The 27,344-nt window shown below is 45.8% G+C and overlaps 1 protein-coding gene across 1 annotated transcript in view; it reads right to left on the reverse strand.

Moving 5' to 3' along the window:
- Mtarc2 (mitochondrial amidoxime reducing component 2) overlaps window positions 1–7,759 on the reverse strand; it is a 34,793-nt gene extending 27,034 nt beyond the window's left edge. Inside the window, exons 1-2 of the mRNA XM_051186502.1 lie at window positions 7,459–7,759; window positions 1,018–1,191 (exon numbers count right to left, since the gene is read on the reverse strand). Coding sequence (XP_051042459.1) covers window positions 1,018–1,191; window positions 7,459–7,730 — 446 coding nt within the window. The 5' untranslated portion in view covers window positions 7,731–7,759. The remainder of the gene's footprint in view (window positions 1–1,017; window positions 1,192–7,458) is intronic.
- Between the last annotated feature and the right edge of the window lie 19,585 nt (window positions 7,760–27,344).

A 27,344-nucleotide genomic window follows, 5' to 3' on the forward strand; every position in this document is an offset into this window, starting at 1 on the left:
TCAGTGGGTAAGGCACTTGCTGTCACGCCTGAAGCCCTGGATATGATCCCTAGAACCCACATGATAGAAGGAAAGGAAAGACCCCCCACACCCACACCTTTGCACGTTATTAAATAACCCTCTTTACACTTGAGTCAACTACACTTTCTGCTTTGCTGTCTTGGAGGCCTTGGAGAAAGGACAGCTACACATACGGCCAGCTAGAGATGTATTCCTAGAGACAATAGTCTTGTCATGTGCAAACATGACTTGCAAACCATTCTGTATTGAGTCCTTACCTACAGGGAGCAGGTGTCAGGGCTATAAGCCACATAGCTGCTTATTATTATTCTAACCTGAACCCTGCCTAACTAACCCTTGCTTTTTCTCTTTTCTGCAGAGAAGCCCAAGCAAAGTCTCCAGGCTGGGATTTCCCCTTCCTGAAGTTGCCTCTGGCCAGATCCAAAGCTTCCCTCTGTTAGCTCTACCTACTTCTAGGAACCCATCAATGTGATAGTTTTTCCTGCGTGTCAGTCATTTATTTCATCATCTCCAACTCTTACTGTCCCTGCTTAAAGCCAATTCCAAGGCTGAGGCTGTAGCTTGGTTTGTAGCTTGGTTTGGCACACACAAAGCTCAGGGTTCAATCCCCAGCACCACACAAACTGAGCCTTGGTGGTACAAGCTGTGATCCCAGCATTCAGGAGGTAAAGGCACAATGGTCAAAAGTTCAAAGTCATTCTTGGTTAGATAACAAATCAAAGGTCAACCTGGGATGTTAGAACTCTATCTCCAAAGTAAAATAATGATTGGATAGGTAGGTAGGCAGGCAGGCAGGCAGGCAGGCAGGCAGACAGATAAAAGCTAAGACTGGGTACCCTTAACAGTCACTCACAGTCAAATCCCACCCTATAGGCTATCCCCTCTTCGGTATTTTCCTCCATGGGTATCATCATCTACAGTTCTGACACAAACTGTAATAAATGCAAGGAGAAATCAGGTTTGCCACTGTTTCCCCACTGCACCCAAGCAGAGCACCTGCAGTCGTGGATCTTATTCGAAGAAGGCAGCTTGATAGGCAAAATCATCTGGTCCATGCCTGGAGCTTCGAGGGTCAGATAGTTGTTCTCCAAGGTGATGGAGACCAGCACAAGGCGAGGCTCTTGGCGGGCAGTGATCATGTGTCCATCTTCCTTAACCACCATCCAAAACCTGTAGACACAGACAGGTACACACTCAGAAATTCTCCCCCAATCCTCAAAAGCTTCCTTTAGCTCTCTCTCACCTCAGAACCACCCACCCATCCTGGTGTGACAGCTGATGGCAGATGGTGCAGGTCTGCCCAGATCCTTCTAGCGTAAGAGTTATTTTCTCCAAAAGGAGCTACCTCTAGCACCCATGTGATGCCCTTTGCTACCTTAGGATGCAGCAAGAAGCCCTCATCAGATGCCAATGTGTGTTCCTAGACTTCCTAGAAACTCCCAGCATGCCCCATCCCCAGGCAAGATCTAGATGTACTCAAACAGACATATCATCTCTCACATCAACTCTCCGGAAAGAAGATGGGGCCCCACACGTCATCATAGCCACTTGACTCAACCTGATGCATCTGGACTACAAACATCACCCTAAAACCGGTTTGAGACTGTTTTGCTCAAGACAACTCATAACTAGCTAGCTGTAATGGTGCACCTTCTTATTACACCCTGGCCAGAGTTTCAAATAGAACTACAGTCAAGCATTTTCTGCCACACAGTGACTAGGTACATAGTCACAGCCAGTTCTGTTGAGAAATTTGGTTGCTAAAAATTTTCTTCCTACAGGATCCCATGGAGCAATCATCATCCCATTTCAGCAGGAAGTAACCTTAAAATAATGGAATTTGGGGATAACATTCATCTTCTTTGAGTTGGTTTTAGTTACTTAGGGTCGGGTATGGAAGGTGATGCTTACACTCGGGTTTATTTTTCAGACAGGAATAGGGTATGGTTGGGAAAGGTATGGTTTAAATGGGATATAGGTAGATTAGCCTATTTTCTTGTGAATTTGAGTAAAATTGAGATAATAGTATTTTACAGCTTACATTGGTATATATTCTTATTTGTAGTGAGCTATGTAAAATTAAGTTTATATTTTGTTATATTGTGTGAAATCTTTCCACTTATGTTTTATGCACATTATTCTTAACATATTCTATGTATGTATACTTTTACTTATGTTCAAGACATTTCATATACTGATACAATTTATGCACATTTATTCTTGCCATATTCTATGTATGTATACTTTTCTTGTATTCAAGACATTTGTATATTGATACAATTGGGGATATTTAACATGCTGCCCTTTATAGTTCTACCTCTTGTCTAGACATTTCTACTCTACCTCTATTTTAGGGATTTATATGTATGTATATGTACATAGTTATATTGTTTAGGTATTTGCTCCTGCTTTATTTGGGGAAGTTTTAATCAGTTTTTTTTTAGCTAAGTTCCTGAGTATTACAGATTATCTTCACTCGTGTTTCCTGTACCTATGAGATTAGTCAGACATAGATGCTTAATCTTCAATCACTTCATAGACATGCAGAACATGACATTTAAATGTTTTAATATTAGTACTCCGTTGACATGAGACACTGTCGCTCCTGACAGCACCATGCACTTTCCCAAAAATATGTTGGACACTGTTGTTGCTCCTGCTGGAGTCCATTCTCGCCTCAGCAAATGGCCTCTTGGTCAAAGAACTGCCCCCACCTTGACCACTGATTTGGACATGCAGTCCTATGTGCGTGCAGGAGACAAATATAGAAGACTGTTAAACCTTGCCAAGTCAGGGTCAGACAGCCTTTCTACCTCCCTGCTGTTGTTGTGGTCTGTCAAGTTCTCTTGGCCTTAGCCAAAACTGGGTGTACCAATGTTGCTGTGAGACCTTGGGTGACTGTCCAGGTGGCTTGCTGTTTCTGTTCTCGCTGCACCTTTTGGAAGTTGTCCATCCGCATTTCCTGTCTACCCTAGTATTGTTAATTTCCTTCTCAGGTCTTGATGAGGTTGAAGATTAAACTATCACAAATATTATTCTCTCTTCTTAGATATATTAGGTACCAGACTTAAGTTTTCCAGCTTAGGACAACTCTATTGTAAACTCTGTTATGCCTTCACCCTAGGACTAGATATGTAGGTAGTTTTGTTCTCGATTTTCTTTTCTTAGAGCACACTTGTTATTCACTGTTTTGTACATAATTTTGTATCAAGCCTAAATCTTTTCTTTAGACTAAAAGGGGAATTGTAGTGGGATATTCACTTTGTCTCCTTCTGTGGCATTGACGACGCCCATTGGGGGGTGGAGCCAGGGGTGGAAGTGACCTGTGGAAGGAGGTCTGAGGAGGGGCCGGAACACTCTCTTGCTGGCAGGATAAGGATCCGGTGGAACTTGCTGGTGTTCATCTGTCTAGGTTGTAAGTTATTTCTCCCTGAATAAACATTATTCGGCCTATTTGTTTATCCTGATATTTATTAAACCGAAATAGATCATGATTTAGTTTTCTAAACTAAATCTTCTCAGCTCCCACCCACCCAAAATAGCCCCTCTCAAAGCTTGCACCCCTCTGCTTTAGCCCAAGCCACTGTGTAATGAATGACATGGGAACTAAATGCTGATGTTAAAAGTGGATGGGGTGCTCAGTGGAATCCTGCTAATTGCTGCATCTGAGAGGGCAAAGTAACTAACTGCAAGAGAATTCAACCTTGGGACTTCGCAAAAACTGATAAATGGTTAAAAGGTTACTATAATGGTTGTTGATACTGTCAACTTGACAGGATCTTGAATTGCCTCTGGGCCTACCTGAGGAAACACCTAAATTAACTGAGGTGCAAAGTCTCGCCCAGAATGGATGGTATCATCCCATGGGCAGGGATGAAGCTAGCTGAAAGAAGGGCCTTCTTTCCCCCTGCTCCTCACCATCCTGCTGCAAACCCTTCTTTCCTAATTTATTTCTTGTCAGGTATTTTGTCTCAACAATAAGAACAATTAACTAAGACAGCTGCCACATAACAAACCTCAATCACCCCATTATCCTGTCACCCTTCAGGCATTTTTTTTTTTTTTAAATCTTGTGCACATAAATAATTCCCCATGAACAAATGATCAGCGGTGTTCTGCCAAGTCTCAGAGAAAGGATGAGACCAGAGAGCAGGTTTTCATAATCAAGTTACCCAATTTGAGCTGCAGTAAGAGTCAGCAACCTGATTTTACAGCAAAGCACAAGCAGGTGCAGATGGACCAGTGTCACAGCCCAGAGCTCAGAATCCCACAGAAAACAACCAGGCCTTGAATGACCAATGTAACAGTGAGGCTGAGCCCAGGGCAAATGAAAAACTCTCATTCCAGTTAAAAACTGGAGTGAGAGAAGGGTTGGGGTGAAAGAGGGTGGGAGCAGGATGGACTAAGCCTGAAAGAGGAAATGGAAGGGGAAAGATGGGAGATGAGAAGAGGAATCAGCACAGGGTCGGGGGCAGGGGTCCCCTTTATCAGTAGATGATAAATTTGGGCAGAAGAAACAGTTGACTTTAAGGAAGGATCTGGACAGAGAAGGTGATGGAGTCATGGTTGGTGCTTAAGGACATTTACAAGGTGAAGGAAGGAAGCTACTCCCGAAGTAGACAGCCTATGTTAGCATCTTCTGGGAGAACCTTGGACACCTCACAGCTCAGGGAGCTGGGACAAGGTCAAGCTCAAATGGGCTGAGAACACTCCAGTACTTAGAGGCACTGGGCAGTACAGAGGAAAAAACAGACACAAATTAAACAAAGGGGCTCTTTCCTAGCCCTCCAGAAATACTAGTATCTGTGCTACTCTCAGGGGCAGAAAACAACAGTCATTAAGCTGAGTTCTGGCCCCCAAGCTTCTAATATCATCACCCTTTGATAAATAAAGTTCAATTCAACAAAACTGAGGCTCAGAGAGGTTAAATGCCTTTGTTCAGGGCCTCCTGCTCCTAAGCACCTCTTACATTCCTGTATCACATACTAGTATCATTGAAACAATGAGTGCTGTAGTCACGGAGATCTGAATTCAAAACCCCCACAACAGACTGGGTTTGTGATCCCAGGTGACATGTTATCCTGTCTAATACTGGCTTCTAAGGTCTAAGAGATGGAGACATTCATACCCAGCCCACAAAATCAACCTTCCATGGGCTAACTGACGGATTTAGCCCAATGTCAATGAATCCCTCATTTCACTGACTTTCCCTCCATCCCAGACCATGTCATCTTAAGAATGTATTGCTTGTGCTAAGCATGGTGAAAACCTGGAATCCCAAGCCAGCACTTAGGAAACAGAGGCAGGTGTATCTCTTGTGAGTTCAAGGCCAACCTTGTCTACACAGCAAATTCAGGCCAGCCACAGCTACATTAGTGAGATCCTCTGGAAAAGAAAGAATAGAAGGAGGGAAGAAAGGAAGGCAAGGAAGAAAGAGAGAAAGGGGGGAGGAAGGAATTTATTGTTCAAAACAAGAGAAACAATACAGATTTCTTTATTTTATTGACTCCTCTGGAAGCAGAAAGGCAGGGAGGGGCAAAGGGCACATTTCCTCTCTACCCTAGCAGTATTTACCAGAAAGCCATGAGAATCGTAAGGATGAACACAACATCCTCTGATGATCTGAGAATCACAGGTTGTAGTGGTTACCTGTGAGAATCCTCAAGTTCTTAAATGGGAAGGAAAGCAGCCCGGCATCAGTCTGCTCAGGTCAGCACTCTGAGCTTCGGCACCTGCCCATGTTGGACAATATCCAGTACCAAGGTCTTTCCAGCCTCAAGCAGTTCTTATCCTTAACACTTCAACATCCTCCCCTTCACAATGATCTCTGTAAAACCCTTTGATTACAGCAGACCAACCACCCGGGGAAGACTTCAACATGCTACAAAAGTTGTCTTTTAGAGATTTGAGTTCATTTGGACCGGAATGGGACTTTCAGGAAATGATAGCATTTTCTTTTGTTTCAGCATACAGACAAGTTTTCATGCAGCCCAGGCCGGCCTTGGTATCTGTGGACCTGGGAATGACCCTGAACTCCTGATCCTGCAGTGTGGACAAAGCCCACATGCAAGACACTCAGATAACATCTTCTGGTTCTTTAGGACAGTACACACAGGTGTCCTCGGATGAACACTGGGCAGCAGAAGACCTCTGCTATGGGCTCCCTCAAATGACCAATTTGCAAACTTCCTCCTCTGCCCAGATATGGGAGTACAACCACCATGTCCGTCATAGAAGAAGACATCCTAATTATAAGAATGAAATCTGTGCACTCGGCCTGGTGCAGATCACCCACCTGTAAGAGACGGTACAGGCATTCCCTTTGATAACATGAAAATCAAACCGGTTGTGGGATGAGGAAAATGAGTTGCAGGTGGGTAGTGTGCACCACCTTCAGGATACCTGTGACCTGAATCTGCCCCAGGAAACAACTTTCCTAACCTAACAATACCTTTCAAGGTCTGAGAATCATCTAAGTGCTCAGTTTTGCCTCTTGACCTAGGCAGTCCAAAGGTTCACCCTTAGTCCAAGCAGCTGGACTTGATACAAGCCCAGGCTGGCCCTCTTTCAGCAGAACTCTCACCCAGTCTGGCTGAGCCTATTTCTTGATCTAAATATTTGTTCTGTACCAGGACAAACTGTCTTTGCTTTTCTTCATTCTAACCTCCTTTACGATTATTTTACACCCCGGTTTGTGACTAGCTCCTTGACCCTCATAGTAACCCATCTGCTCCCCTCTTCCCTCACCTCATAAACCATGTAATTTGGCTCCTTAATCATTAAAGTGGTCGCCAGAATGAGAGGGAAGGAAGGACCCAATATTCTTGAAAACATTTTTAGTATCCTACAGTTAGGACAGTCGCATAGCACCCGGGTTGGTCATGTGACAGAGGAGTCTCTAATCCAGGGGTCCAGCATTGCCCCAATCCACTTTTAGGAAACTACCTTAGCCAGAAAGAAGCCTTGTAGCTAAAGGATCAAAAGTCGAGAGCCCAGGGAATTCTGGCAGCAAACCACCGCGGTTCTCTTGATAGCTGAGCAATCTCCTGTACTGGAAGGGGCAGGAGACAAAAATCGCAGCGCTCTGCTCCACTCTGGAGTAAATTCACATATTGTAAAGCCAGAATTCTCCTCCCAGAAGGCCTTCCCACTTTCATTTTTGAACTTACAAACTACAGTTTCAACTTAAACATGCTCACATACGTGCCTGGTGTTACAGCTGGGTGACAGTTCCTTCCCATGTGTTTGCCAGACTTAATAAACCCTTGTTTCTTGGTTTGGGAAGAACGCGGCTTGCAGTGCGGAAGCCCCTCTCGAATTTCACCATGCTTGGGCTCACAAAGTTTGCACCCACCGAGGGGCGCCCGGATCCAGGTCTCACACTTCCAAGCCGGGACAGGCAAGGCCCCATCTCCCTCGCCCATGCCTATCTCGTACCTGTCGCGCACTTTGCCGCAGCGCAGCCCCATTTCGGTGCACTCGGTCTCGCTCACCGACACCCCCTTGCAGGACTTGATCGGGTACATCCAGACCTTAGACACCGTTCCCACCTGCTGCAGCTTCCGGCGCCGCCGGGGACGCACGCGACGCCAGGCCACGGTCCCCAGCGCCACCGCGGCCAGTCCCAGCGCGGCGACGCCGATCCAGGTGGACCGCGGCTGGCCCGGGAGGCCGAGGCGCGCCAGAGCGGAGGAGCTGGAGGTACCCATGTTAAACTACCCAGTGCAGGCCTGCGCTCCTGGGCCGCGATGGCGAGGCGGGGCTTAAGACTCCGGGCCTGGGGGGAGGAGCCAGAGTTGGCGCAGCCGCACCGCCTGGCAAACGTCTGTAGCTGAGAGACCTGTGGCGGAGCCAGGACCACGCCCATCGCGTGTAGCAGCCTTGGGAAGTCACTCTTATTTTATTTTGCTTTTGTTTCCCCCCTGAACCCTGCAACCCGCTTTAATGCGCCCCTTTCCCCGTGCCAAGTGACCTCCAACCCTCTACGGTCGTTTACCCCTTGCTTCTAAAAGGAGCGCACTCAGTTGCAGAAGTTGCATTGAAAGGAAGCCAGTGGAAGGAACGAAAGATTTCGTGGGAGCAACTTGGGGCAGGTCTCTGGAAGAGCGCAGAACTTTCTTGAACTTTAGGCTTTAAACCTCTGCAGGTAGAGACAAGACGACTGGAGCGGCTTCTAGCAGCGTGACTCAGGGTTACCGACACATAGGCTGGTTAAGACACATTCTGGGGAAGTGCAAGGTTGTTGCCAGAATGAGAGCCTGACTAAGAACATTCTTAGACAACTTTCTAAACAGGATTTAAAAGTCAGGCTGCAGCAGGGGGATAGCTACAAGTTCAAGACCATCGTGGACTATGACAGCCAAACCCTGTCTCAGAAACATCAATGATTAACCATCCGTTGAAGGGGCACTACAGGTCAAGATGCTGGCTGCCAACTCTGAGAACTAGAGTTCAGTCCCTGGGACCCACGTGGTGGTGGGTGGAAACCAAGACTTACACACACACACACACACACACACACACACACACACACACGGGACACATGCAAAAAAAAATTGAATTAGGGTCTGGAGAAATGGTTCCACGGTTAAGACCACCGCTGCTCGAGCAGAGGACCCTGGTTAGGCTTCCTTCTCTTACATAGCACCTCACAAACTGCAATTCTAGTCCCAGGAGGATGTAACACCCTCTTCTGGCTGCTGCAGATATTCGGAACACTGGTGATGCTTAGGCATACATACATGCAGGCAAAACACTCATATACTTTAAATAAAAATAAAATTAAAAAAAATATCAGGACTTAGAATTTTGAAGTATTCTTCTGTCACTTGGACTGGCATCAGACACAATAACCCTTAAATCTCTTGGCAGGAGTGTGTGCTGCAGTTACCTCCACACTCTAGATCAGTGGTTCTCAACCCTCCTAATGCTGCAACCCTTTAATTTGTTGGCTTCCTCATGTTGTGGTGATATGTAAAGATCTGATATGCAGAATATCGGATATGTGACCTCTGTGAAAGAGTCGTTTGATCCCTGAACGGGTCCCAACCCACAGGCTGAGAACCATGCCCCTGAGGGCCAGTGACTGGAGCTGGTGTATTTCATGAGAGGGTGGGCAAGGTCATTCCAGCGGCTTCTTTGCCATTTGCCCCTTTCATATATTAATTTTGTGAGGTTCCCCTGTTCTTACTCTCTGCCCAACTCTCCAGCATCCTGTGGCCCAGTCCTGAGGAGGGTCAGAGCCCTCCCTGGTCACAGCTTCTGGCAGAGCTCCATGGCCCACTAGAGGTAGGCCTCCCGGCAGGAGTGTCTCTTTATTTCAAACAAACAAAAAAATTAAGATGGGTCTCATTGTATCCTTGGCTAACCTGGAACTCAAAGGTAGATCAGGCTGGTCTCAAGTTCACACGGATCTGCCTGCCTCTGCTTCCCAAGAGCCAGAATTAAATATGTATAAGCCTTGATGCCTGGCAAAATAAAATACATATATTTATGTGTTTGAGTGTTTGCCCGTATGTATATCTGTACACCATGTGCATGCCTGATTCCTGAGGAGACCAAAAAGTCTGCTAGAACTCGGGTTACAGGTGGTGGTTCTCCACCCTGTGGGTAGACTGAACCTGGATCCTCTGTAAGAACAGCCAGTGCTTTTAATCACTGAGCTGTCTGAGCCAGCCTGAGTCTCCTTAACTTCTCTGTTCCTTTCAGTATGCATTGATCATTCACCAGGCTTTTCCAGATGAGGCACCTGTCCATCTGGGTGACTGACAGCTCACCTGCAAGTCCATGGGACAGTGACAGACAGAAAGCCTGGACAAGACATGGAGCAAATAATCCCAGGTTGTCTGCATCCTCAAAGAACAAACTCTCTCTCTCTCTCTCTCTCTCTCTCTCTCTCTCTCTCTCTCTCTCTATCTCTCTCTCTCTCTCTCTCACTGTGATTTAAGCTCCTGGAGGAGTGGAGATGGGGTAGAGGAAGAATTGTGTACAAGAACAGCATAAGGAATGTCCTGAAGAAGCTGAAGGAGAAAGGCTGGGACATGGTTGGGCATCTGCCCTTTGCTCAGCTTGGTTAAAATGTTCCAGCTCATTTGATGAGGGAGAAAGTGAGGGCAGATGGAAATACTTGTCTTGACTTAATATGCTGATACCTGGGAAGCATGGACAAAGGGGTGTTGGGAAGATCACCTGTCTGCTCTGGGGAGGAATAATTGAATGAGACCCAAATGAGCTCCAGCTGAAGTCATCACAAATCAGGAGAAACACTGACAATAGCTGTGGAGTAGGTAACTTGGTCAGGAGATGGAAATAGAAAGTCTCAGTGGCTCCCAGATCCACAGCACAACAGTCTGGGAGGGGTGTGGGTGAGCCACCCGCTACAGACTAAAAAATATAAGAGAGAAGACTGGTCTGGGCGAGAAGATGGTGAGCCTTGTTAAGAATGAGGCCTTTGTGAGTTAGCCTAGAAGAAACAGCTACCTGGACAGACAGGTTTAACCTTCTGGGCTTCTGGGGTTGTAAAGGGGTGGGGCACATTGCTAAGGCCTCAGCCATGGAAGCTGGGCTTCTCCGATCTAGGCTGTGGCTTGACTCCTTGATCAGACCAGTGAGGGCCTTCACCAGGGAGACTGCCATTTCTCTGCTCTATGAGCTCACCGTTACCCATCATCTGTCCTGCCTAGTGACTTTGGAACAGAGAATCACTCCAGTCAGTCATGTTTGCAGACCTCACATCATTGTTTGTGGCGGCAGCTGATGGGAGTCTGACGAGCCACTAGCCGTGCACCTGCTCTTCTCCACACTTTTCGGTGGAAATAAGGGGAGAATGATAGACGGTGAGAGAGTATTTGAGCACTTGACCTCAGCAAGCTCCTGCTTTCCAGCCCTGCAGGCAGGGCATTGGTATGAGTCTGCCCTATATAGTCTGCCTCACGGGCCCTAGTTTTGCATTTGAAACTTTAGGAAATACAATAATAATTTCCTAATGGTTTTGTTTTGTTTTTCAAGACAAGGTTTCTCTGTGTAACAGTATTGACTGTTCTGGAACTTGCTTTATAGACCAGGCTGGCCTCAAACTCGATGAGATCCTCCTGCCTCTGCCTCCTGAGTGCTGGGATTAAAGGTGTATGCCACCAACGACTGGTCCTACTTGTTCTTTACATAACCAAACTCCATTACCTATAGGAAGTAACCCTAATAAATGAAATTTGGAAAATGGGTATGTTTCACATTGCAAAGTTTGAAAAATTAAAGTATATGAACCATACCATAGATTTGTCTTCAGAATTTCATGTACACTGCTTTGAATTTTGAAAAGGCTGACTCTAATTATAGGGTTTGAGAAATCATGGCCATTATGGAAATACCCATACAAATTAGAACTGACAATGATCCAGTATATGTCTCTAGTAAAATGAAGCAGTTATTTGTGTATTACAACATAAAGCATATAACAGGCATACCACACAATCCTGCAAAACAAACAGTTATAAAAAGATCTAATTATACTTTAAATGATATGCTTAATAAACAGAAAGAGGTAATAAAGACCCCCCAGGTAGATTACACAATGGGTTTTTAAATTTAATTTTTTAAATGCTAATAAAAAAGTGACAGCCATGGAGAGACATTGGATAGTAGAAAAAACTGCTGAATTAAATCAGCCTATATATTTTAAAGATGTGTTAACCTCAAAGTGTTAACCAGGAATATATGTTTGGGAAAAGGTTTTGCTTTTGTTTCCACAGAAGTAGAAAAGCTATAGTTATCATCAAGATAGATAAAGATTAGATTTGAACAGAAGGGTCTGGTGACAGTTTATTAGATAGCATGACCATTTAGTCTAAACTTACTTATAAGACTAACAGATCCTTTTAATTTGACCAGATATAACATTACAAAACAGGGAACTCCCCAAAGTTAGGGTTGAGGCACAGTTTTGTTTTCATCTTTCCAGAAGAATAAGGCCTCCAACTAAGAAATCTGAAGACCACTGAACAAAGAAGACATCTGAAGAAGGACAAATCAAGAGAAAGCGCCATGAGAAAAAGAGTAAATTGGCCAAACATTGTAGCAGACCTCCAACAGGATAGAATTTCATAAATCTTCCCAAATGTTTGTTTCTGCTATTCTCTATAGACATAAAAGGCAAATGGCCTTTTTGTAGTCCCAATTCAATTAAAAATTAACACTGGCCTTGGAACTGCAACGTGACTCTCTCCCTCTCTAAACCCCAAGCATTCTTGTTAAAAAAAAAAAAAAAAAAAAAAAAAAATCCGAAATCTCAGTCTCACATCCGAAGAACCACATGATATGGAAGAAAAAAAATAAGAGACCATTCTATCGCCACTAATTTCATAATCCTTTGGTTTTGCTTTGACTATTTAAGACTTTTACTAAGGTATAAATATCTCACAATTTATGAGATTATTATATATATTTAAACTTTCTGTTTGATATTTAAACTTTCTGCATGATATTAATGGTTGTATAGATCACTAACTAATTCTAAAAATAGGGTCCTTCTAGCTTCCTGTTCATGATTTTGGGCTAGAGTTTGAAGCAGATAATTGGGAACTAAGTGTACCCTGGAGGTATTTAACAGACTATGATCCTCTAACTCCTAATAGATCTGCTGCATACGACATTTAAATTGCTTAGGTTTTCTGCAGTGAACTATGACCATTCCTGGCAGTGACCTTTGAGGTCTCTAAGATGATGATGAGGTCCTACAACAACGAATTCACCTGGATTATGGTACTGCCACTAAGATGACAAACACTACCCAAAGATCAGCTTTGAACTACTAACTGCTCAGGACAACTTCAAAGCAGTTAGCTAAAATGGTCCAGCCTCATAGGCCACTCCAGTTGGGACATCAGATAAGCCCTGCACTTTCCCATCTCACTAAGCCAGACAACAAATGATACAGTTAGATCTCTCAGGACTTGACCATTATGTCAATTTTGTCAGGATCCCTCAAAGATGCAGTTGCCCCCAAGACACCAAGAAGTAATTTTAAGAACATGATGCCCACATTCCTCAGAGGTGGTATAGGTGGTCCCTGGACATTCAAAGGATTATGGTTGTTTATCATCATTTAGGGGAGTTGGTTGCAAGTTGTCATTGGTCATGGTCAGGAAGAAAACTAAGCAAAGGAGATTAGATTCAGGGATCTTGTTCTGAAAAGAGAAAAGAGATAGGAATGATAGGGTGGAAAGATTATTGGATCTACTTTTTAACTAAAACAAAGCAACTACGATCTCAACTATTTTACATTGGTATGGATTTTTGTATATTAATACAAATTTAAGGTTATTTTTGTTTATATATATATTCATATATATTTCTACTCTTGTTTAAGGCACTGTACCTATGCAGCTCATTTAACAATGTAATGTAAAGTTCTAGCCCTTGAAAATTATTATTACAAACTATTTAGGATAATTAAGAAATGCAGGTTCGTAATCATCTAGAACAAAGTTATGTCATGTTAGGTATCTTTTCAAGGTCAAATAGAGATATGTTTTAGATAGACATAAAAGAAAGTCACAAAAGAAGTGACTTAAGAACTTTGCCAAGTCAGGGTATATAAGTCCTTCAAAATTCCTGCTTCACAAAAAAAAAAAAAAAAAAAAAAAAAAAAAGTCTGTCATATGTTCTAGGCCTGTAGGCTGAAGATGGATGCTGCAATATTGCAGAGGAAACATGGGTGGCTGTCCAAGCAGTCAGCTGCTTCTGTCATTCCTATAGTTTTGGAAGATGTTTGCTCTGCACTTCCTGATTATTCAGATAATATATCCTTCTTGGGTCTCTGATGAAGTTGAAGACAAGACAGTTATAGTTACAGTTTGCCTTGTTACCAAATTCAGAAAAGAAACACACAAAAGAGATATAAAGTATATAACATTTACAGACACAAAAGCTTAAACTGTTTTTTTTATTTAGACAATGGGGGGGGATTGTTGTGAGATACTTGTTTGCACTGACACGCCAAGACTGAAAATAAGAGTTTACCTTGAACCAGAGGGTGGCATCGATGATTGGCTGACTGGAAGTAGCCATAGAGGTTTTGGAAGACAGAGATGGGGGCACTGGAAATAGTAGGTAGGGGCTTGGAAAGATGTGCAGTCTTTTCAATCTGGACATGTGTAGAGGCAAGGTCAGCTAATCAGTCCTCCATCACTCTTTGGAGCTATCATATTTTTACCCCAAAACCTGAATCCTGGGTTTTATTTAATAATAACAATCAGTTGTATCAAGTTGACAATTCAAACTAACCTCAGACACGGGAAAGAGAACACATGGTTTGGCCGCCAGTTTTGTCTCATGGACAAAAGAATTTTTAAACACTAGGAAAACCAAAGATAACTTTACCAGAGTTTGACAGAAAGGAAAAAAAAAAAAAAAAAAAAAAAAAAAAAACCAGAAAACAGAGCAGATAAGTGAGAGATGTCAGCAGCCACCAGGAGGAGATAGAAAAGGTCCCGAAAATCAGCTGTCCTAGAGGCTGGGACCACAAAGCAGGTGTGTGGGGTCAGGAGGGCTTCAGAGAAACTGAGCTCCATGGGTGTTGGTCTTAGGGTTTGGGTTGAAGTCAGAAAAAAAGGGAGCTAGGGAAGGTTCCATTTTCTGAGTTAGATCTTAGAATGCAGACAGGCTTGGCAGTGAGCGTCAGTGGGCAGCTGTATGGAGGGAGGAGGGAGGCACTCTGGAGAGTGTAAGGACAGTCTCACTAAGGGACAGTTAGCTTGTCTGCTTGCCCTGCCTCTGCCTATGGGCGGAGCTGCATGCTTCATTTTACCATTGGCTCCCTAGTTCCCTCGAGGTTGTAACAGATGATATTCTCCTTCCAGCAGGTCTTTTTCTGGCCAGCCTCAGGAAGGAAGCTTCTGCTGCCTTCTTCAGAACTCGTCATCAAACATGGAACCAAGCTATTTGCAGAGGGGTTACTATTCATTCACCATGCTGACTGGGTCAGAGGATGTCACAAAGATCACAAGTCAGTCAGCATTCAAGCCTCAAATGGGTCTGCTGATGTGAGAGGCAACAGCTTTCTTCATCAGGAAGGCTCTATCAGCCAGGGCTCATGCCACTTCACTGGAAGGAGCTGGCATAGCTCACATCGTGTCACACGTGGGTCTTTGGAAGAACCTGGCTTCATACTCCTTTTCTGCCTTCTCAGCATGCATTTGAGTATCCTGGCATCTCCAGAGGCCACCTGCACCCACTGCACCAGGTAGTGTTAGGCAGGCCTGCCTAATGGTTCAGGAGGGGAACTGAGCACTGCCCTCTGCTGGACAGCAAAGGAAAGCCAGAAGGAAGGGAAGGCGGAGAGAGAAAAACCAGCGCAGGACAGAGCCACACCAAGCAGGGGAATGTGGATTTCATCCATCGGATATAAAACATGAGTAACGTTATTAGTTGCTATCAGAGAAAGCAAAGCAGGTGACTAGAGACTGAATGAGGGGAACTCACTTTCCCATACAAACACAATCTGAGGCTCCGAATCTACATATTGCTATTGCTTCAAATATTTAGAAACAAAAATTATTTTTAAACATGCCTCGAAACGATCCTACCTACCCCAAGTCAGGCAGTCACAAAACAGAAGAAGATAATCTTGCATGAATCCATCTAGCAGATGTCTTCCCAGTTTTATTGCCCACAACTCATAGATTTCTCATGTCAAAAGGTGTATAAATGAGCTAGAGAGACTGTCCAGTGGTGAACAGTGCCTGCTGCTCTCCTGGAGGGCACAGGGTGGTTCACAACCCCCTGTAACTCCAGTTCCAGGGGATCCAACTCCATCTTATGGTGTCTATGAGCACCAGGCACACATGTGGTACACATACGTACATATGTGCTAGCAAAACACTCATACACCTTAAATAAACCTTTAAAGATGTGTAAACAACTAATGTGTGTGATATAACAGCTGTTTTTCTAGAGATTGGGGATTAGGGTTTATGTGAAAGGTTGAATAGCTTAGGCTGCCTGGAAGATCTCTGGGAGGGAGCATGTAAATGGGATTTTGAAGATAAATTAGAAGTTCAAAAATAGAAAGCAGAGTTGGCACAATGTATGAAAGTAAAATGACTTTCTAGAAAGATCTGAAGAGGGTTTTTGGGGAGAAAACAGTTCTGTTATGACCAGGGAAATGTAAGGAACAGTTTCCTATAAGATGGGACCACTGTGTAGGCTTTACATATTGCCTGGGGTAATATGAATATCTAGACTACTCAAATATTGGTATTCTGGAAGTAAGTGACTATATACCTTTAGAAAACTCAACTCTGTCCCAAATAGCAGATTAACAAAAACTTGTGGGGGGGGGGTCTTTGAGAATGGGGTCTCCTGTGTAGTTCAGGAGGGCTTCAAACTCATATTAGTCCTCCTGCCTCTGCTTCCAGAGGGCTGGAATTATAGACCCTGAGTAAAAAGGCTTTTTGTTTCGTTTTGGTTTGTTTTTTTGTTTTTTGTTTTTTGTTTTTTGTTTTTTGTTTTTTGTTTTTGTTTTTGTTTTTGAGACAGGATTTCTCTGTAACTTTGGAGACTATTTTGGTACTGGCTTTGTAGACCAGGCTGGCCTTGAACTCACAGAGATCTGCCTGCCTCTGCCTCCCAAATGCTGGGATTAAAGGCACGAGGCAACAACACCCAGCTCAAAATTCCTTAATTATATCTACGTGTGGGTATTTGCTTATGAGCATAGGTACCAGAGAGGCCTTGGATCCCCCCTGGAGCTGTAGTTATGGGGAGTTGCAAGTCACCTGTTGTGGGTGCTGGGAATGGGACCTAAATCCTCTGGAAAAGCAAGAAATTCCCTTACACTGAGCCATCTTTCTAGCCTTACACAGTTGTTTTAATTGTGAGTTTCTAGCTTGTCTTGAAAACTCACAATTTCTGGTGACAAGGAGGTCTGTCTCTATTCTGCCTGTCCCTTCCCCACCCCCAATAGTCCCTAGGTCACAGCTCCAGCTCTCCTCCCCAATTTAACCTGACTTCCCCAGGGCTTTGGGGAGTGGGAGTGAGGCCGTGTTCTCCCAGGCTGTAGCCGCATGCTTCCACCAGGGGGCACTGTGGCCCGGGCTTTGGAGGAGAGGGTGGAGAGGAAGTGTTGCGAGCTACGCCAGGGGGAAGTGAAGGAAATGCTCCTTTCCTTCCTGACCAGTGAGTCCTAAGGAGCAATTTCACCGGATTCCGCGCGCAGTGAAGAGACAGGCCCACGAGGCCGTCAGAGGGTGTTTTTGAAAAGCCGAGGAGAAGCGAGGCTACGGGGCCAATACGCCAGTGCTCCTGACACATTAGTGACAGTGTGCAGACTGTGATGTTCTGTACCAGAGAAGGCTGGGTGCTCCTTTAGGCAATTCCAGGTCAGAAAGCAGTCACAATAGACACAGCATCTGCTCCCACAGCAGCCCAGACACTAAGAGTTCCAAGTCTCAGGTGCCCTGCAGGGGTAGCCGAATGACAGACAACCTCTGTCTGAGGAGAAGGGGGGCTGAAAGTCATGATGAGACTGCCCTGAATGTATGGTCAGAGGATGAGGAAGGAGACAGCCCATGAGTGAGCAAGGTGCATAACCTCCTCTCATCCGCCTGCCTTCCTCAGGCAGTGGAAAATTACAGTTGGTTAAATAAATGGCCCACGAGTTGGCTGGGGTCTTCACCTGTGTAGAGGAAGGCATTTGTTTTTCATTTCATATCCAGCTTGGAGCTGTGTGACTTGGACTGATGGAGGCTAGGGGCCTTCTGGCCTCCAGCCGACTTGCTCTGGGTGTCCCCCGGGTGTCTCCTGAACTCCTTCACCGTTGTGGTGGGCCCTGTGGCTTTGATTTGAAGAATGTTATCTGCCAGGGTTCAGAACCTTGCTTCCTCCCTGGCCCACACTGCTTTTTCCTGGCTTTGTTTTCTTTGGCTGCCACTGGGAGTTTGCTGTGAAATGTTTTTTTGTCTCACAGAGAAGGAAGGGGGCTAGGGCAGGATGCCTGGAGGGAAGAGAATCCTCCTGTGGGGGTGCCCTTTTGAAAGCATGGTGTCTACAAGTCAGTGCCTGCTGGTAATTACCTATAACCTCTGCCTTTTTAATCCTTACCCTGAGGGGGAGACATACAAAATGTTAATACAATAAAAAAAATTGAAAAATATACAAAGCTTTAATAACACATGGTTAGCCACAACACAAACCATTTCCAAGCTCTCATTCATTCATTCATTCTTGTGTTTCTGCTGTGAACATCTTCAGTATGTGTGACCAGAAAATAGCACAGGTACAACCCACTCCACAACACTTGATAACAAGTGTTAGTATCTTAATTTTTTTAATACTTGTTTTTGTTTGTTTGTTTGTTTAGGGTGTTTTTGAGATTTATTTTTATTTTGTGTGTACATCACAAGCATGCCATGCCCTTGGGAGATGTTGAATCCCCTGGAACTAGTTAGATGGTTGTTGGCCATTGTGTGAGAGCTGGGAATTGAACCCAGGACTCTGGAAGAGCAGCCAGTGCTCTTAACCTCTGAGCAGTGCTGCCCCCCTGACATCGTGAACTCCCCCTCTGGAATTACAAGCCAAAATAAACATTTGTCCCTCTGTAAGTGGCTCTTGGTCTCTGTGTTTTATCATAGTAACAGAGAAGCAATTGGTACAGCATCCTAATTCCTATACCTGTGACTTACCAGAGATGCTTAAGCTGAAGAGCCCGTGATGAAGAGGATACTTCATTCAAGTGTCCCAATTCATTAAGGGTTCTTATAAAGGAAAGAGAGAGACAAAGGATAGGAGCAGGTGCAATAATGGCAAGGGACACAGAACTGATGAAGCTCCTGGGTTTGAAAATGTGGAAGTCTATGGGTCTGGGAACATGGGTAGCCTGTGGGAACTGGGAAGACAAGAGTCAGAAATACATATAGGAAAAGCATGACTAATCTGAGCCCCCAAAACCCACTCCTAAATCGCAAAGAATAAATCACGAGGGGGATTCAAAAACACTGCTAAGCCAATAGGAATAAAAATAAAGCATGCAAAACTTGTAGAGTCAAGCCAGGGCAGTGGTGAGAGGGAAACTCAGATTTAAAAGGATGAAAGAGCCAAGGTTGGGCTAGGGAGATGGCTTAGTAGGTAAAGGCACTTGCTGACAAGCCTGATGGCCAGAATTTGGACCCAGGAGCCCACAGAGTAGGAGGAGAGAAGTTGTCTTTGACTTCCACACATAGAATGTGACACATGTGTGCACACACACAGACAAACATTAAATTATCAGCTGGGTGTGGTGGCACAGGCCTTTAATCCTAGCACTCAGAGGTAGAGACAGGTGGACCTTTGTGAATTTGAGGTCACAAGGGCAATATAGTGAGACTCTGTCTCAATATCTATATATCTACATCTATATTCCAAAGTCAATGTCCTAGTTAGCATTACCATAGCTGTGATGAAACACTATTACCAAAGCAAGTTGTGGAGTAAAGGGGTTTTGTGTTACACTTCCACATCAGAATCCATTGCTGAAGGAAGCCATGACTAGGAACTCTTAAGCAGGGCAGGAACCTGGAGGCAGGAGCTGGTGCAGAGGCCATGGAGGGGTATCTCTTTCTGGCTTGCTCAGCCTGCTTTCTTATAGAATCTAAGATACCAGCCTAGGGATGGCACCACCCACCATGGGCTGGGCCCTCCCTCATCAGTCACTAATTAAGGAAATGCCTACAGCCAGATCTTATAGGGTTATTTTCTCAAATGAGATTCCCTCCTTTCAGATGACTCTAGCTTGTGTCAAGTTGACATAAAACTAGCCAGAACAAAAATAAAATAAAATAAGAAAACAAAAACTAGCCAGCCAGAACAATCGATACCTTGTCAACTTGACACACAAACTATCACTGTGAAGCCATAACCTTTCCTTTCTTGTTCATCCCCAAGATCACACAGGAATATCAATATTATAATATAAACATTCCAAAATTTAAAAGTTCCACAATCTTTAAAAATTCAAACACTTAAAAAATCTAGTCTCTTTAAAATATTTAGCCTTGCCAGGCAATGGCAGCACATGCCTTTAATCCCAGCACTCAGGAGGCAGAGGCAGGCTGATCTCTGTGAGTTTGAGGCCAGCCTGGCCTACAGAGCTAGCTCCAGGACAGCCAGAACTACATAGTGAGAACCTGTCTCAAAAAACCAAAATAAAATATTTGGTCTCTTAAAAGCCAAAGTCCTTTGTAAAATTCCAAAATCTTATTTTTAAAAGTTCAAAGTCATTCAACTGTGAGCTCCTGTAAAATAAAAATAATAAGAAGAAAAATAAGTCAAATACTTCCTTACTTCAAGAGGGAAGAACCAGGGCATAGTTACAATCAGATCAAGGCATAACCAAACTCCAACAGTGTGAATCACTCGAAGCCCAACGCCTGGGATCCACTCACTGTCTTCTGGGCTCCTCCAAAGGGCTGGCTCACTTCTCTGGCTCCGCCCTCTGCAACACACAGCTCTTATTCTAGACTCCAGCTGGCTCCACTCCACCAATGCTGCTATTCTTGGTGAGCTCCCCATGACACTGGCATCTCCAAAACCCCAGAGTCTTCTGCTGCAACCGGGCTGCACCTTCACGATTGGCCTGTCCTGGGTTCTCTTCATGGTGCCAAGCCTCAGCTTCTCAGCATGACCCGTTCAGTCCTGGGCCTTCAATACCAGTCCCACCTGGGTGACTCTTGGCCGCCTCTGGAACGCAGCTTCTATGTGCTGACTCCCAGAGACTTCACCTCAGTGATGCTGGCCTTTTCCAATCGTCGCTAATTTCCTAGCTCCAGCTGAGCAGTATCTATCGTCTCAGTGAGGCAATGGTTTACTTTATTGGTCACTTGTTCTTCACAGCTGATTCTTCAATCCCAGCTGACCATAACTGCTGATTCATAACTCAAAATATGCAACAGCCCCAACAGTCTCTGCGTGATGCAAACTTCCCTCTGGAACTTCACCAGCCAGACCTCCATCCTCTCTCTGTACCTCTCTCAACACAGTTATCTTCCAGGCTCCCACAGAACACTCACCATGCTTTGAATATTTAATGCCCTTGCTACCCAAAGTTCCAAAGTCCTTCCACAATCTACCACCTGCCCCCCAGGAAAACCAACAACACATTAAGATCTGTCATAGCAATACCCCACAATCCTGGAACCAATTTCTGACCTAGTTAGGGTTTCTATCACTGCAATGAAACATCATGAGCAATAGCATGTTGGTAAGGGAAGAATTTTTTTTTCTTTTTTCTTACCCTTCCATGTTGTAGTCCGTCACTGAAGGAAGTCAGAACAGGAACTAAAGGGAACAGGAACCTGGAGGCAGGAGCTGACCAGAGGCCATAGAGGAGTGCTGCTTACTGGCCTGCTCTTCATGGCTTACTCAGCATGTTTTCTGATAGAACCCAGAACCACCAGCCCAGGGATGACATCACTCACAATGGGCTATGCCCTCCCCTGTCAATCATTAATTAAGAAAATGCCCCACAACTGGATCTTATGGGGGCATTTCCTCAATTTAAGTGCTCCCCTTTCAATGACTGGCTTGTGTCAAGTTAACCTAAAACTAGCCAGCACAGTCAGTAACTAATGTTCTAGCCTAAGACATAAGAGAACAAACAAACAAAACAAAAAAAAAGCAAACTAAATCTACAAAAAGCAGAGAGAAGAGAATTAGTTATTGAGATTAGAGCAGAAATAAATAAGATAACTGGTGGTGGTGTACCCAGAGGCTGAATCAGGAAGACAGTGAGTTCAAGGCTAGCCTTGATATCATATCTGGACCCCTCGTTGAAAAAAATTATTTGTTTATTGTGCGTATGCTTGTAAGGGCACATGCATCTGTGCTTGAAGACTCTAAGGTTGGTGTAGAGATTAGAGGGCAGCTTGTGGGAATTGGGTCTCTTCTTCCACCATGAGGCTTCCAGGGATTGAACTCATGACATCAGGTTTGGCAGCAAGCGTCTTTACCTGCTGAACCCTTTAGCAGGACCCCACAGATACTTTTTAGTTTTCTATTTTTTCCCTTTGAAATCTTCTGTAACCAAATGTTCAAAAAAAATCTTTATTGTTCATAAAGCAAAAACATCTCAAGGTATGTGCATATCTGTGGTGTTAGAGATCTGATGGACCTTCTGGGTAAGTGCTCTGCCACTTAGCTACACCCCAAGCCCTTTCAGGAAACTAAATACAGGAGTGTCTGAGAGCACCACCCAGGCTCCCTCTGAGTTCAGTGCTGGCTGGAGATACTTGTAACCCAAGAGCAACCACTCAATCCCAATCACCGGAACTCTTATTTCTCAGGGTGTGCTCTCTATTTTTCCTCACATTGCTGCTTGTGACAGTTGGTTTAACTGTGAAATTGTATAGCCTAGAAATTCCTGAGAAGAGTCTCCGTGAGTGACCATTTAGCTCAAGCTGGCCTGTGGGCATGCTCTTGGGGGGATTTTCATGATTGCCTTAACTGATTTAGGAGATGCACCATGCACTGGTTATCAAAGAGAAAGGATTTGGTAGTCTGTACTGCACACACTTCTCAGGTCTCTAGAAAGTCTCCTTGGGATAAAACCCTGACCCCTAAAAGCAACAAAATAGTTGCTTTTTTTGCTTTCTCCTCTCTTTACTTGCCTCCTCTTTTCTTTCCCTTTTGTTCGATTTTTGAGAAGTCTTACATAGCTCAGGCTGGCCTTGAATTTACTATGTGGCCGAGGATAGTCTTGAGACCCTGTCCTTTGCCTCTACCTCCCAAGTGCTGGGATTGCAAGTGTCTACCACCACATCCAGCTATGTCATAGCTTTTCCAGCACACTTTGGAGAAACCAGCATGGTGGACCCACAGTCCCTCAAATGGGAAGCTTGGTGCTGGTTGGGAATGCCTGTGTTGAGTCATGTGGACAATTCTGTGGAGGGGCAGACAGCAGAGGTGCAACCATGATGAGATGAGGAAGCAGGTGCCTGAGGACCAGAGAAAGCCTTTTAGGTTCCACCTAGGAAGAAGCTATGGCTCAGAAGCAGGGCAGGAGGTGCCTGAGCCCTACTTGGTTAGGGTCTTATGCACCTCTGCCCACTCAGTCCCTCACTTAAATACACAAGAGTCCTACCCATGTCCTTGAGCTGTCATGAGGATGAACACACCAAGCACTCCAAGGACCATGGATTGTTCTGAAGGACACACATTCCCCAACGCACAAAGCCTTCCCCACCCCAGGCATGAAGCGTGCACTCAGGAGGATTTGGACTGAGCCTTCAAGCAGAGCCCAGGGCCAAGAGACACCAGTAGGGAGAGTGTGTACAGTACCTCTACCGCCCCTGGGGAGGCTAAGGTCAGGGGCTGGGCCAGTCATGTGACTATCCAAGCGCCAAGGTAAAGATGGCAGCAAGAAGCTGAAATCCCTGCAGCTGCCACAGAAAACCCGGGGCCTCCTCCCTTGTGCTTCTGGCCCAGCTTACAGACACCGTGCACATTAAACAAATAAACAGCAGGCATGGGCCTCAGCCCAACCGATTTTCACCCTTGCTTATCCCTACCACAGCCCAGCTCTGCCTTGCCTCTACCCAGGACACAGGCCAGTCATTCTCCATCCCCTTCCCTCTCTGTCAACCCAGTGTCCCCTCCCCCTCCCCAGTTCTGACCCAGCTTGTCCAGAACACGTGCTGGATCCTGGCCAGCCCTCCTCCTTAGACCTCATCAAATGGTCCCGTCCTGTGTCCCCCCACCCCCACCCCAAACTGGCTTCTATGTAGAACTTCAGTTTCCACCTGCATTGTGCCTCAGGCACTCTGGCTTCTCAGTCCCAACATGGCTGCCTGCTGCCCTCTGCCCTCCCGGAAGCTTTTCTTCTCTGACAGCTTGATGTAGCTCTTCCTTGCCTGGACACTTCCCCAAGGTTCTCCTATCCTCTGCCACACTGGAGTGTGAACTCACCTCGTTTGTTTTGTCTACAGTGTCTGTCAGAAATGCCTCTATTAGGAAGCCAGGTGTAACCACGCTGGGACCGATGCTACTGTGGGGTCATCTCAACTGTGATATGACTGGGTATAGAGTTGTGATACCCACTTCTCAAGATACAGTGGCACAGGGGTTGTGCAAGGGGTCCCAAGCAGATGCTCACATATGGAATGGGACACCAAGTCAGCTTAGATCCCCAGAAATTCTCGGAGGAACCATGAGCATCTATAGTGCATAGGACCCTCCCCCCAGGACTATATGCACTGCTCAGTCTCTGTTGAAGAGATAGGAAGAAGCAAGACGATAGTCCCCCTCTCTCACCCGGCACTTCACTCTTGTGAGGCAGGTGCGCGCGTGCGGAAGTTCTCCGGGTGATACCAGGAGGTGAAGTCTGTGACGCAGTTCCATTGAGACATTACTGATGTGGAATTAGCGCCCTCGGGCTGAGGTGTCAGTCTCACAAACCAGCCCCCAGCCTCAGACCCCACTGTAAGTAGTAAGTGGGGCATCAGCCAGACTGCTGACTAAGTGGCTATAAAGCAGGGTTCCCACGACCCAGTGAGTTCGAGGAACTTGTTCACAGACTCAGGACGACACACTGGTCTGTGGACTATTATTTTAATAGGTGACGTGACGATGAGGTGTGAGTCATCAGATAACATCTGAAGCCTACAGCTGAGAGAGATCCCCATAGCCACAGCCACACCCATAGACCTTTTCTTTTTGGTGTGATTAAACCCTCTTACTCTTTCTGAAGTGGGAGTTGTGTTTTGCATGCTTTGCCTTGACAGTGAGAATTTGGGAGATTTGTCCTGTGTGCTCTCTGGCCTGGTTCAGTAACAGCAGCAAGATATCTATCCACCAGGATGTAGGGGTAACAGCAGGGGTGTAGATAGGGAGCAGGGGACAGGGGAGAACATGGGAGAACATGGGAGAACATGGGAGCTGAGGCTGATGGGTCATGGGATCAGGGAAGGACAGTCTGACAGGCCCTGTGGACCCAGTATTGGAAGAGGCATGTCTTCGGATATTTAAACAGAAGAGGGCAGCTTGGCAGGCTCTAACAGCGCCCCAAGGGGAGGGACCCTCTTAGTTTTCAGGGTGGTAAAAACTAGCGGTATGCTAAGTTAATGATACAGTCCAAAGATTTGCCTGATAGTCAAAAGGATACTGGGTAAGGTGATGGGGGATGTCCTTCTGTATGCGTGTTTCTCTTATTGGTTGATGAATAAAACACTGTTTGGACAATAGAGGCAGGAAGATAGGTGGGGCCAGGAGGCAAGAGAATGCTGGGGAGAGAGGCAGAGAGGCGCTTGAGGAGACGCCATGGAGAGACCAGGAAGACAGGACGAACCAGGCGTTCTCTGGTAAGATAAGGTCATGAAGAAATACGTAGATTAGTAGTTATGGGTAAATAATTAAGACAGAGCTAGCCAATAAGAAGCCCTATCTATCAGCCAACAATTTTGTAATTAATATAAGCCTTTGTGTGTTTATTTGGGGCTAAATCAGCATCAGGACCAGGCTGGAAAGAAATGCCAGCAACAGTCAGGTGTAGAGGTGAGTGCTAAATTTCTATTAAAGGAACTAAAAATAGCCCAAGAGAACGTTGGTTTTGGATCTGCACCATTCCCACTCCCTGCAATCAGGAAGTGATGATCAGCCTACTAACCTTCTTCAGGGAAGTTTAATCTGTTGGGGTATACCTAGGTAGTCTATGACCAAACCCTTGAGGTGTAAGCGAGGGTCCCTCTGTCTGCACCCATGACGTCTGTACACTCCTGGCCACCCTGGCCTTGCTGGAAGCTAGCAGGATGCTCCCAGGGCTCTCGTGCTCTCCACAGTGAATGGAATGGGGACATGACAGCTCCAAGGTATTGTTGAGGAGATGGTTTTTATTGTAGATTTGAGGGCCACCATAGCCAGAGGCATCTGGCATTGTCCCAAGCAGAGAGAGAGTGTAGTAGACTGAACCTGGCTGGCTAGCTAACCAGGTAGCCTTGAGAGGGGAGGGCAAAGAGGCAGAGGGAAGCAAGCCAGTGTGTGGCCAAAAATGGCGCGCGCGCGCGCGCGCGCGCACACACACACACACACACACACACACACGACCCTGGATGTGCCTGCCACCAAGCTTCCTTTAAACTAAGTCATAATGAGTGGAGCTTGGCGCACTACTGTCATCCCAGCCCTTCGGAGGGTGAAGGCAAGAGGACACACTAGGAGTTCAAGGTCATCCTTAGCTACATAGGGAATTTAAAGCAACCCCTGGGCTGTTTAGGACCATATATCAAAAGAAAGATAAGTTACAAAACAGAGAAAAAGAGTCAAGTTATTAATTTTCTTCCTTCTTTTCTTCCTCCCTCTCCCATCTAGTTACACAGGAAGACCCCATGCTAAGACAGGCTGGGTAATAACACTGTGGACAGTGAGTTTAGAGAGAGGCAAATATGGATCAGATAATGCCACCCCGGGGCCAGATGGCTTCACAGCAGCCCTGGGCCGGAAGGTTGATCCCATGCAGAGGCCTTCAGTTTGGCCAGGGGCACTGGGGTTTGTGAGAACAGCTGAGCATCAGAAGATGAAGTGGGGTGGAGTGGGGTGGAGGTGAGTAGAGAGGCTGGGGTTCAGGCAATCTTCCTGCCTGGGAACCTTGTTCAGGATGAAGGGGGCAGGCTGAGGACATAGTGAAGTTAGGGAAACAACAGCCCAGAAAAACAATACAGACTCCACCCCTTGGCGGCACAGGCTGTCAGGACCTGATTACCATTGTTCTGCTTCCTCCCTGGGGCCCAGTAGAAAGCAGGCCACTGGCTGGCCAATTGTCACTGTGGCCTTGGGCACAGCTTAAGAAGTCAAGAGGGGGCAGAACAGGAAGTGACCCCCTAGAAGAGACAGCACATAAGCAAGGGTGTGACTTGACTTTGTAGAGGAGGCTGGCCCAGAGAGGTACAGTGCTATCAGGCACACAGCCAGTCCCTCTGTTGACTTCCCTCACAGTGCTCACATCACGTCCAGGAGCTGAGGCAGGTGGGAATGGGGCTTCTCTTTGGGGACGGTTTGCTCAAAGTTCCCACTCCCAAGGGCCAGCCTGACAAGTGCCCAGGACGACCCCTTGGCCCAGGGCCTCAGGGGGCCTTCAGGTTGGGGGGGGGTCTATTGTTCTACCACTCCCTGGCCCCCAAGGATGACACTTTTCTGTCATCTAACTCCAAGGCTTCAAGGCTAGGGATGGCAAGAAGAACCCACAGACCTGGCCGACACTACCTCCCACTGCCAAGGTCAGTGCAGGAACCTGAAAGGTCCTGTCCTCTCGCTGCCAGTCCCTGGACACCTGGTCCAGCCACACCATTGGACTTCTGCACATGTGA

This window comes from Phodopus roborovskii, unplaced genomic scaffold (assembly GCF_943737965.1).
Source record: "Phodopus roborovskii unplaced genomic scaffold, PHOROB, whole genome shotgun sequence".
Lineage (NCBI taxonomy): Eukaryota > Metazoa > Chordata > Mammalia > Rodentia > Cricetidae > Phodopus > Phodopus roborovskii.